The 12,739-nt window shown below is 40.6% G+C and overlaps 1 protein-coding gene and 1 long non-coding RNA gene across 5 annotated transcripts; one reads left to right on the forward strand and one right to left on the reverse strand.

Moving 5' to 3' along the window:
- The first annotated feature begins 3,347 nt into the window (after window positions 1–3,347).
- LOC123497902 (uncharacterized) lies at window positions 3,348–11,844 on the forward strand. Of its 3 annotated transcripts, XR_012205641.1 has the most exons (11): window positions 3,348–3,541; window positions 3,666–3,945; window positions 4,253–4,336; window positions 4,424–4,495; window positions 4,642–4,754; window positions 5,068–5,210; window positions 7,887–7,984; window positions 8,489–9,842; window positions 10,452–10,942; window positions 11,140–11,434; window positions 11,513–11,844. It is a non-coding gene; the product is annotated as an uncharacterized lncRNA (long non-coding RNA). The 3 variants fall into 3 exon arrangements; XR_006672567.2 differs by lacking the exon at window positions 8,489–9,842; XR_012205642.1 differs by lacking the exons at window positions 7,887–7,984; window positions 8,489–9,842 and having other exon boundaries at window positions 4,605–4,754.
- LOC109739834 (MDIS1-interacting receptor like kinase 2-like) lies at window positions 6,191–9,921 on the reverse strand. 2 transcript variants are annotated; one of them, XM_073511166.1, is made up of 3 exons: window positions 9,572–9,921; window positions 6,857–7,832; window positions 6,191–6,768 (listed from the first exon to the last, which is right to left on the reverse strand). In XM_073511166.1, exons 1-3 carry the CDS (start codon window positions 9,593–9,595, stop codon window positions 6,410–6,412), a joined length of 1,359 nt encoding a protein of 452 aa, XP_073367267.1. In that variant the 5' UTR covers window positions 9,596–9,921; the 3' UTR covers window positions 6,191–6,409. The 2 variants fall into 2 exon arrangements, with proteins under 2 accessions (XP_073367267.1, XP_020154455.3); XM_020298866.4 differs by having other exon boundaries at window positions 6,857–9,755.
- Window positions 11,845–12,739: the final 895 nt, after the last annotated feature.

Below are 12,739 nucleotides of genomic sequence, written 5' to 3' on the forward strand. Positions count from 1 at the left end.
CTTAAATTTCCAGGGTTGCCTTGTATTAGGGATGAAAACGGAGCGGAAACAGATGGAACTGAGTGCTAGCACATTTGTTTCCATATATTTTTGCAGAAGTGGAAATGAATACAGAAACTCCGGAAATGAATACAAAAACAGATACTACCGGAAACGGACACGGAGTGAATATAAAGCGGACACGAAAACAGATGTGGGCGTTGACCGGAACCTAAAAAAACCCTTGAATTATAGAGAAATACACATAAAACACAAACAAATTTAATGAATTGTTAACATGGCTATAAAATAATATCATTATGTTAGCAACTTAGCGTAGTATTGTAGTAGTACTAGACAATTGCATATAGGGTCAAACTGAGTACATGTATGGTAGTAGAAGTTGGACTCAAATGATCCATTCTACTCATTGTATAATTGTGTGTTGTCTGGTGGTTTGACTACAAAGCAGCCATAGGTCTATAGTAAAAACAGAAATTTCATATTCACGGAAACGGGAAGTTCCGTTTCCATGCCTGTTCCACCGGAAAACACCGTTCTGTTTTTTTTTTGCATTTCCGCATAAAAAATTCCACTTCCACTTCTGTTTTGCAAATTTCCGTTTCCGTTTTGATATTTTCTCTCTGTTTTCATTTTTCCTCCGGAAAAACGGAAAGTTTCCACTCCATTTTCATCCCTACCTTGTATTTTTGTTTGCCAATTAATAGAGCTGAGGGTATCTTTGCAAAAAAATTCTTTCTGCAAAGTAGGTAGATAATGTACAACTAAAACTGCCGCTCTGGTAGAAGTTTTGACAATTTATCCACACAACAAACGGGAGTTCCAACTTATCCACGCGGCAAGGTGAGAGAGAGAGGAGAGGAAACGACCACCGCCTGATTTCGATCAAACGAACCGATACGCGCTTTAGTTTGTGGTGGCATATGTGCGTTAATTCGTCTCAACTCCATCTTCTCCATTCAGCAACCGAGTGAGGAGATTGCAACCACACGATCTGAACCGGACGACATCCAAGTTGTTTGGTAATGTTGCAAAAAACCATGTTTCTTTTTTGAGCAAATGGAAAAAAAATGTGGTTTGGCTTTTCCCCTTTCATGCACCTTTAACTATTTTGTTTCTTCTTTACAATACGTCATTTTTGTACTTCCAGAATTTGTTGATAGGTAAAGCTTGTGTTCTTATCTGCTTAGGTTACTTGTTAGATAAACTAGGATTTGCTCATATGGAAAGCTAGCAAGTTCTTGAAGTGGACAGCACAAAGGTGGGAATGGTATTGTTGCTCCATGCTCCGAAATTTCTATTTCTTCATTTTCTTTTTCTACTCTGGTTTCTTTTTATTTGTTGTTTTCCTTTCATCCCTTTTAATTTTTCTTTTGAAATACGTGACTTCTAAAAAACAATTTACTAGTTCTTTTTGTTTTCCTTCCAGTTTTTTCACCTTTTCTGGTTTTGTTTCTATTTTATTTTCTTCTCTTAATGTTTTTCTAGTTCCAAAATTGCAATAAATTTTCGAAATTTTCAAAGTGTTCCACATTTTAAGAAAATATTCACGTTTTTAAGAAAAAGTTCATGCTTTTTAAACTATTTTTTGTTTTATCAAAATATCGGAATTTTGAAAAAACATAACAAGTTAATGAAATGTTCAAAAAAGATAACAGTTTTAAAAAATTGTTAGACATGTTGAAAATTGTTAGCGGTTTTCAGAAAAAAAATCACCGTATAACATAAAACAATAACTGTGCAATTAAAAATTGTTGACCATTTATTAAAAAAATTCATTGTACACAAATAAAATGTTCATCATATATTAAATAATTTTACAGTGTGTATTTCGCAAAATTGTTCACCATATGTTAAAAACCTTTTATTTCATGTAAATAAAATGTTGATCATATTGCTAATTAATTTTCACTGTATATTTTCAAAATGAATTGAAAATTGTCCATTTTTTCAAAACTTACTTAGGATTTCGAATTCGCTAACACATTTTTGAATTCACATTGTTTTTGTTCAGGATTTCATGAAATGTTCGTTAACATTTGTTCATGTTTAAAAAATATTCACTCTTAAAAATATATTCATATTTTTTTTAAAAGTTCTAATTTTAAAAAACATAATTTTGAATTCGCAAAAATTAAAACAAATTGGGACAAAAAAAACCCACCCATGGCTCGCTGGTGCCACAGCATTAGCTCTCAGGTCACACCCATTTAGAGATGGGCCGCGATGGACGCGCGCTAGCAGTGCCCGAGCTATATCTCGCCAGCGCAAGACCTAACGCAGCAGATGAGCAGTAGGTTTAGTCGGCCCAATTAACACGTACACGTGCGGTATTGTGAAGTTTCTACAGCGTTTCGTTGAACCTTCCACCGGTTTTCGGGTAAGTTCCATGCACTTTATTCTTCTGTCTTTTTTAAGTTTTCCTTTGCAGGTGTTGTATTTATTTTGTTTTCTTTTTGGTTCGTTTTTTCAATTTACTTTTTTATTTTCTTTGTTCAAATACATGTCGATTTTTGTTAGTACATGTTCTACTTTTTTGTATACACTCTGAATTTTTTTAAATGCATAATGAACATTTTTTAAAAATACGCGCTTGAACACGTTTATGAATACATGCTAACCATTTTTCAAGTACATGTTTAATACCCCTCTGTTGCTAAATATAAGGTGTATTAGTTTTAAAAAAAATGCAAATGTTGTCTACGTTTGACCAACATTATAACAAAATATATAAATATTTACAATAATAAATATACAAAATACAAAAATATATTTCATGATGAATATAGTGATAATGATCTGGTATTCTAGATCTTATTATTTTTTGTCTATAAAATTGGTCAAAGTTGGAGTAGTTTGACTTTCTAAAAAAACAATACAACTTATGTCTAGGAATAGAGGGAGTATTTATTTTTAATACACGTGGAATATTTTTTGGATACACTTTGACCATTTTTAAATACATAATTAATATTTGTTAAATACACATTAAATATTTTTTGTATACGCATTGTCAATTTTCCATATACATGCGAACATGTTTTTAATACATGTTGAGCATGGACAAACTTGTTTTTCAAAATTTCATGAACATAAGTTTTTAAACATGAACAGTTTTAAATGTCACAAACATTTTATTGAATGGTGTGATTTCTTTTCAAACTTATGCAAACAAATTACACTGCATGAGCATTTTTTTAAACTCGTAAACATTAATCTGAATTGTATGAACATTTTGTTTAAACTATCAGAACAAATTTTTTGGCATTCCGCAAAACATGTTTATATTACATCGTGAACATTCTATGCATTTTTGGAATATAAGCGTAAGTAGAAAAAAGCCTCACACTGGGGAAAACAAGAAAGCCTGTAATGGGCATCGAGGCCGTCGCTGCCAAGTTGCGCCGCCGAGAAGCCGCGAGCTCCGTCCCCGCCGGCGAGCGACTGCGGTGTACGCCCGTCGGCAACGCCACCGACAACGTCCGCCAGCTCTTCTCTTCGCCCTTCAACATCCAGGTCGCCAACTCCCTCAACCCCTCAGGTCAGTAGGTGCTCTCTCGTTTTACCAAATCCAACAACTTCTGTTGATTGTTGCCACGGATGAAGAAAACCGTTGATTGTTGCTCGCTTACTGCTGATTTTGGTAGTTTGAGCATCGATTTCAGGGAGAAGAAGAGAGATTTCGAGGAGGGAAAGATCAGCTCCCGCACACCACCTGTTCGATGAAATGCTCATGACGCGCCACAGCAATGTGTTCTTCTCCTCTCTTCCCAGCAGCTCGCTGGTCGACACTGACATCCATCAATGTTGACAAGTCACCAGTTCGATGAAATGCCGACAGCACTCCGCAGCGATGTCTTCCTCTCCCCTCTCGCCGGCAAGGAGCCGGTCCACGCTGCCACCCATCAATGTTGACAAGGCACCATCCAAAAGGTTATCGAGAAGGTATAGCTAAATCCTGAATCTAGTCCAAGTGCTTTCATACACCTTTAGATTCTTTTTTCCTTCTCTGCAATAATAGGTAAAGTGTTGCGTTCTTATCCGCTTAGGTTACTTGTTACAGAAACTGCTGATTTCAAACACTAGCAAGTTCTTAACATGGACAAGGCACACGTGAAATGCTATTGTTACTCCATGCTCCAAGCCTTAGTTAAATGGAGCTGATCATCCTGTAGCATTTAGTCATCTTTCTATGGGCGTAGCCTCTTAGTCGAGTGCTCTAATCTTTACACTCCATGTGTGCTTTCCCTAGAGGCTAGAGCTATGAAGGGCAGCGGGACTTGCTGTACAACCAAACTTGCGCACACCAAAGGGAATTAAATGTGCTCAACAGACTGTATGTTGCCTTCGTTTCCTATCTAGTTCATGATATATTCTGATTCTAGCTCCCAAACTTAGGTGGAAAATGCCTTACATTTAACAGATGACTGCAATGAAGGCTGCCAATAAAGAGCTGAAAGGGATGATGAAGGCTGCGAGGATTGAAGATATGGATGTATGCAGCATCCTGTTGTTTACCAGATTCTTCATGCTTTCAAGATTTCCAGCTTACATTATATATACTCCCATTTGATTCCTTATTTTCCTGTCTTCTTTTGTTTCAGTTGCATCTGAATCCATGCCAACTTTTCAAATCTGCAGAGCATGCAGGACGAGATGGTGGATCTTATGGATGTGAGCAATGAGATAAAATAAACTCTTGGTTGAAGCTACAGTATCCCAGATGACATCGATGAGGAGGAACTTATGGGGGGGTATGGCTCTTATTTGGTAGTCGGTTATTCGTAGATAATTCAAATGCTGCATATGGTCGCCTTAAAGATACTGAGTTGACTAGTTCTCCTTACAGTGGTTACCAGCTCGGAACAACATTCCTATCTAAATTTCATAGTTGAATTTGATCCAGCAAACTCTCCAGTTTATATCAGTCTTAGGTTTCATCTGAAACATTTCTTTGCCACTTTTGTGAAACTAATTTACAGACAAGACACTTCTCTGTTTACAGTTCTGATGTTGTATATTGAAAAATGCCCCCCGCGAAAAAATAATGTATATTGAAAAATGCAGAGCTTGATGCTTTGGAAGACGATATGGACTTTGAATCGAATTCGGTTCCATCGTACCTCCAACTAGACAAGGAGACAGATATTGATTCCGAGCCTAACTTTCCTGTTGCACCAAGTGGTCATGCCCCGGCAAACCGGCAGCAGGTATGTCAATTGCGAGACTGACTAGTTTCTGTTCCCATTGATTGTGGTGCTGATATCCCTAGGAAAATTGATGGCTCATGTCATTTCCCATGCAATCAATCTGCTTGAAGCTGTAAATGGGTTTCTTTTATCTTGCCTCATGATCTAATTGACAGGCTAGATACTTGCTATCATTATGAACGCATTTCTTAACTCATGCCCCTATGTTATTGGTGTGAACAATTTACGCTTATCCTAGCTTGATTTTAATTGTAAAAGAAACACATAGAAGGGGAACATACAAACCATTTTCGTGCCAAACATTTGTTATATGATGGATTTGAGCTTGAACTTTGAATTCCCTATTGAACATCTCAAACCTCATACTTTAATTTGCTTGATTCCCTCTGATTGTCCTACAACGCTCTGTAAGTTCTTTTACATAGTATTGTGATAATTTTCCCTTCCTATGCACCTAGATCCGCTTGCTTACGTTCATTTGTTCCTGTTTACACAATGAAGCGTGACCGCTGATATCACATCAGATTAGGATTCTGATTTTTTTCGTCCTCAGGTTCATGGGAGCAATAGTAGATAAATATAGAATTGTAAGTACACCATTTCAAGTACCCTTGCAGACAACAACATAAAGAAAGTGTCACATGTGGGTATTACGTCTAAACATATGCAAGCATAGAGACTGCACACATTTCAAGCAACCGGACAGACACATAGACTTACAATGAGTCATGAACTCATCCTGAAGTATATGTTGTTGGAGCAGAAATGGGAGGGAGAAGAATTAGTGAACACTCTGGATATTTTGCTGCGTAAAACGTTGCAGCTTTTCTGCCTTGTTCTCCTCTTTATTTAAACAGCTCATTAGCTCAACTAGCTAACAGAGAGATCCTAATCTTGCGCTATGACCAAGCTTCACGGATGTGCCATCCCATGTCCCTTACCATGCCCCAAGTTCTAAGACGCTACTGCCGGTACTCGCCCCATTCCATGAGGCGACTGTAACAGCAGGCAACTACTGATCCGGCCATGTCGTGAACAGGCTCACGCTGCATGGACCGTTTTTTTGTTGCTATAAAAATAAAACCTTCGAGATGACATGGCAGGATTACAGAGTTCAACATGACTCGAGGCAAAACGGGAACCTAAATCGGCTTCCGCTATGATAGACCCTGGCTTCTCACTAGAAGTTGGATCATATATCAACATGCGTCTCTTATTTCCTGTAATGTAAGTTCGCTAAAAGGCACGGGGCATGAACTAGAAGAGGGTTGCTGGATGAGTGTTTGGTGTGCCTCCCTCATCGTTGGCCTTGCTATTGGAGAAGATTCCAAGCAAGAAAAGGCCAGCTTGATGAGCAGAGCTAATTGATTCTCTTTTGTTGTTGGTGGTGTTGTTGGTCGTTGGTCTAGAATATCTTTCACCAGCATAGCTTGTTCCCCGCTTGACAAACTACCGTCTAATAGATCCCTTGGATGCTTCCCCATCACTAGCTCTAGTACAACCACACCAAAGCTATAGACATCACATTTCTCCGTCACAACAGATGTGTACGAGAGTTCTGCACAAATTAAAACATTAGAATTTGGAACAAATAGATAAGTGATGAATACTTATGATGTAAGAAGGAAGGTTATACAAGTACATACCAGGAGCTATGTAGCCATATGTTCCAGCAAGTGCACTCCAGTTTGATGAATCGGGCTTAAGAATCCTTGCTGTGCCGAAATCCGAGACAAAAGCCTTGAAGGATGTATCAAGTAAGATATTGTTGCTTGTGATATCTCGATGGATTATAGGTGGACTGCATTCGTGGTGCAAATAAGATATTGCTTGAGCCACATCAGTTGCAAGAGCAATTCTCTTGTGCCAATCCAATTCCTTTGCTGGCTCCTCATTTTCCAATGTCCTGTGGAGGCTTCCCTGCTGAATGTAGTCATAGACGAGAAATTTATATGCTGGATGGGAGCAGAATCCATACATTTTGACAATGCTTCGTTGTCGGATCTGTGTTAAGATTTCCATTTCACTACAAAATCTTCTTCCATCATCCAACTCTTCTTCGGTCTGATGAAGCTTCTTAACAGCAACCAGCTGCCCGTCTTGGAGTTGTGCCTTGTAGACTTTGCCGTATCCCCCTGTTCCAATGATGTACTTATCATCAAAGTCTTCTGTTGCCCTTACAATATCATCAAATGCTAATCTTCCATCGAAATTCCAAACAGAGAATAGGTCCCTTGCTTCAGCGGCAACACTTTCTTGTGGATTTCTCTTCTTACGAGTAAGTATTATTATGACAACAATTGCAGCAACAATGACGAAACCTATCACAAGAACAATTGGCAAAAGCAAACCAAGTATCTTCCCCTTTTTGTGAGCAGCTACGGGGGTTGAATAACAAGGTGGCAGGCCAGGGAGGTTGCCACATAGACCTTTATTGGGAAGAAACCAACTCGCTGAAGCATTTTGAAGTAGCCATGTTGTTGGGACCGGTCCTTCTAAGTCATTGTAGGACACATCGAGTGTTGAAAGGCTCAACATGCTTGCAAGGGAGGATGGAATGCTGCCACTGAACTGATTATGTGATAAATTCAGAAATTCTAGCATCTCCAACTTCCCAAGTTGCTGCGGCAACACACCACTGAGGTTATTGTTGCTCACATCTAACATGATCTGCAGGCCTGCTAAACTTCCAACCGCACCAGGCAAACTCCCACTGAAGCTGTTGTTGTTGATCTTCAAGAACTGTAGTTTCATGCAGGCCCCTAGTTCCCCAGGTATCAATCCACTCAATCTGTTTCCAGATATATCAAGGTATCCTAGATTGCTCAGCTTTTTAATTTGTGTAGGTATGTATCCAGATAATTGGTTCGATGACAAGTTCATTTTATATAGATTTGCTAAACTGTAGATTTCTGGTGGAATCCTACCGCTGAGACGATTAGAACTGAGTGTTAGCTCTACTAGGTTGTACAATTTAGAAATGATTGGAGGTATGGAACCCGTGATCATATTTTGTGCTAGATGTAGCACCGTTAGCTGGGTACATGCACATAGATTTGGTGAGATCTGCCCAGAGAGTCTATTTGATGTCAAGCTCAGCTCTGTTAGTTGTGGATACACACCAAAATGCTGAGATATATCTCCTGTTAGTTGGTTCTTTGCAAGGGAAATTTCAACCAAACTCGTACATGTCTTTAAACTACTAGGAATAGGGCCATTGAACATATTACGAGCGACTTCGAGAAGTTGAAGTCTGCCACCTGAACATATATTTGCAGGTAAAGGTCCTTGAAGTGAGTTGTTCTTCAACCCTAGTCTAACAAGGTTTGTGAGATCTCCAAATTCTTGAGGAAGAGAACCTGATAATTTGTTATCGGAGATTGACAGTAGTTGCATGCTTTGCAACTTACCAAAAGTTTTCGGTATTGATCCCGAAATTTGGTTCAGATCCAAGTATAAATATTGGAGGTTCATCAGATTGCCAATTTCCTGGGGAATGAAACCGGTTATCTGATTTTCAGAGAGGGAAAGTTGTACTAGCTTGGTTAAATTTCCTATGATGCCAGGAATAGAGCCAGATATTTGGTTGTCATCCAGTTCTAAATCCTGGAGGTTTAGTAAGTATCCCAATTCTAAAGGTATTGGGCCTGTGATTTGATTTGTATAGAGATACAGAGAATTTAGCATAGTGAGGTTGCCAAGTTCTAGGGGTATTGAACCTGTCATCTGATTTTTTTCGAGTTTAAGGATGTTTAGCATATCGAGGGTGCCTAGTTCTGGGGGTAATGGACCTGTGATTTGATTTTCATTGAGATAAAGTGTGTTCATCTTAGTGAGATTGGTTATGGAGATTGGGATTGGACCTGAAAAATCATTTTTACAAAGAATAAGAATTTGCAAATGGACTAGTCTGCCTAGTACTTGGGGTATAGGCCCTGAAAGTTGATTACTAAACAAGTCCAAATGATATAGTTGGGTCAGGTTTCCAAGGGTTTTTGGTATCATGCCGCTTAAGGTGTTGTTGCTTAGCTGTAGAATTTGTAGGTTGACAAGCCTCCCAATCTCCTCAGGAATGGGACCTGATACCATGGTTTGGTGAATGGTAAGATTAGTTAACATTGTGAGGTTACCTAAAGACGGAGGGATATGTCTTGCGAGTCTATTGAATGAGAGATCAAGCCATCTGAGACTTTGCAGGTCACCAATCTCATGAGGAATTTTCCCTGTGAGCTGGTTGTAGGGAAGTTTAAGTACCGAAAGTGCTGACAGGGAGTTGATACTAGGGGGTAGTGCACCATGGAGGCTGTTGTTCGTAAGGTCAATGTATGCGAGGAACGGAAGAGCCGAGAAGTTGAGCTCACCAAGCTGGCCACGGATGCCAGCATCTGGCAAGGAGATGTTGGTCACCACCCAGGGCATGCGGCGGCCATGGGGAACAGCCGTGCACATGATGCCCGTCCAGTTGCAGGGGCTGGTGTTTTCCTGCCAAGAACTCATCTGCAGCGGTGGGGTTGCAAGTGTTGCTTTCCAGTGGAGGAGGGCCATGTGTTGAGACCTCAGAGAGATCCCTCCATGGCGCGCGGCACACGCTTCTTGCAAGAGAAGAAGGCACGGCACCAACAATAGGCGAAGGTACAACAATGGTCGCATTTTGCTGCCTAGTTTTTGCATCTCGAATATCAGTAATGTGTTTGGTTGGGGGATGTGATTCAATACACAATGCAACTCTGCCGATGCCTATTTAATAGTGTTTCGTCCATTACTATGAGGTCCTGAGTCAACCCACAACAGTTGAGTGGAAGGTTTTTTCTTCGGAAGGGAGTTGAGGGGAAGCTGCTGTGGATGACTATTCTTCAGTGTCTGTTGCCATCTTTGACTGCTCTTGTTCGGATGCTAGCACACCCCTTTGGCAGCTGCTACTGCTGAGCAGCCTGTTTTCCTTTTTCTTTTAATGCTGTTGAAAAATGACACAGGAATTATGAAAGCAATTGAAGGCAGGGTACCCATGGCGTATGCCTAGTCATATCTTTCCCTATCCCCCTCCGTCTACAACTTATGTACTGAATGGACTCGAGTTAACATTGCGGTAGACTTTCCATTTTATGGTATCTTCTGTGATTGGTTTCACAATTTTTTTATTTGAAACTTGAAACTATTTCAGTTATGGCAATGCCTTAAATAAATTGAACCAGCTTGTCTTAAGCTATTCTCTAAAATGTTTCCCTTTTCTCTTTGAAATAGAACATGGGATTTAGCCCAAGGACTTGTGACTGCAGGCAGTGGCTGCAGCGTTTGTTGAATTGTGGTCAAGACAAATCCTGGACCGCAGGTTTTGCTGGAAGTCATGTGTGAGGAAAATGCTGCAGCTTTTGTGGAATTCAAGCTCGAGCTGAAGAAATAGGAAAACCAAACTCAAGTGGCAAATCCTAACCAAACCCCGCAGAGAAAAGTAGACAGGCACCTAACCTAGCTGAAACTAGCTGCTAAATTTGCCGCAGAGAGAAGTAGGCAGGCACCTAACCTGTCAGTGTCAGCTGAAACAAGTCTTGTTGGAAGTGATGGAAAATGAGGCAATGGCTGCAATTGTGGAATTCAAAGCAATAGTACAAGGAAACTAAAGAAAAATTCCAAGCTCAAGTGGGTACTTGATCTGCTAAAATTCCAAACTGAGGAAAAACTGCACCATCTTTTTCTGTACGTCTGCCCATGTATCAACAGGCCAATATTCCCAGGTATTGCCCCCTTGTAGTTTATGAGTATTCAAAAGTGTGCAAATTATTTCTATTGCTTCCATACCTTTTCTAGCTCATAGCAGTGCATAGAGATGCACCCCTGTTATGTGGACAAAAGTAGTACGTTGAGCTGCACTTTTTTTGAAAATCAGTGCTTTGATTACAAAGCCCAACTATAACATGTCATTCTTCTGTAGGAGTATTTGTTACCTGCATGTGATGCTCGTGTTGTTGATGAATCCAAGGGAATCATCAATTTCGATCTGCAGGCGTATGGAACACAAAATCACAAGAATCAGATCCAAGACTCTGCTTTCCTTGTATTAACTGTGTTCTGCAGTCCATCTCTGCAAAAATACAATATGGTGCTATGATCCTTTTTATGAAGGACATACAAATAAGATATACGTGGGAATAGCAAGCTTGAACATTTCCCAACATTTTTTTTATTGTTGGTTCTCATATCCAGCCCGAGAGTCGATGGAGAAGCAGGTATTTATAAAGTCGTCCCACCTTAAATCTTTTGCATGCTTGTAAGCTAGCTAACAGATACTTTTACTTGTATTGTAGGGATCGAATAAATTGCCCATGTAGTCTAATGCAACATCATTTGATGAATCCCAAGATAATTGATAATTGATGTGCACAGTTGGAGCACACCTTTGGTACACCAGCAAAGTGGTTTGTGTGCTGCTACGGAAAAAACAAAGTGCACAGTCAGATAGTTGTAAATCCGGTTCTTAGCATGCCTGTGATTGCACTATACCCGAGTTGAATCTTTGAGGGGAAGTGGTTTCTACTTCTCTGACAAAAGAACACTATGTGATGTCGCTAGTTACTCTTATCCTGACTGTTAAGTTTGTATTAGGCATGAAGAAAAGGAAGGTTGTATCTTTATTCCATGACAATCTCGCCAACCAATCCTCGAAACTATCAAACTAAGTTAGGCTAAAACAGTGAGTTTCTGTGAAAATCGTAGTCCCGATGCACCCAACTGCGGTCTCTTTGTTTTCAGGATTTTGCCACTTCAAAATATGTTTTTTTTTTCAAATTCAAAAATATGAGCTCACAGGAGCAAGCTCGGGCTCCCACACCCCACCCCCCCCCCCCCCCCCAAATTCATGGGTTTTAATTTTTTTTCCTTTTCTTTTTGGAAAAGGACGTGCCCCACCCTACAACCCATTTTATTAAAGTTTAGATATACCCATATCTGCTTAAATCATCTGTGAAGGTGAGAAAATAACGATATCCGTCACGAGCCTCAACATTCATCGGACCACATACATCCACTACAAGAAACCTGTTAATCCATGACGGATTTTCGATGACAATATGGAAAACTGTCATGGACGACCTGGTACAGCCCCGCAAGCCCGCTAAAGCCCGCCCAACCGTTCCCATATAAAATGAGAACCCTAAATGCTCCTCCTCGGCCCCTCCTCCCTCCCTCTCCGCAGCCCCCACCCTCATCTCCCACAGCACGCCGCCACCCACCACCTCTTCGTGTCCCTCCTCCCATAGCTCGCCGCTGGCTCTTGCCCTCCCTCCCCCTCACCTCGCAGCTCCGGCAACTACCAGATCCGCCGCATCCCTCACCCATCCATCCCTCTCGTAACACATCTCTCTCTCCCTGGTTCAACCACTCATGCCGAGACCAACGACGGACGATTTCGACGACGTCCGCCACCACGAGCTGTTCTCCGACCCCTTCGTCCTCCAGTCCGGTTGGATCCGTCGCTCCCGGTCTCCGGCGCTCGCCCGCGACCCCTAGCCATGGCTAGGGTTTCGGCTGCGGTA

This window comes from Aegilops tauschii, chromosome 3 (assembly GCF_002575655.3).
Source record: "Aegilops tauschii subsp. strangulata cultivar AL8/78 chromosome 3, Aet v6.0, whole genome shotgun sequence".
Taxonomy (NCBI): domain Eukaryota; kingdom Viridiplantae; phylum Streptophyta; class Magnoliopsida; order Poales; family Poaceae; genus Aegilops; species Aegilops tauschii.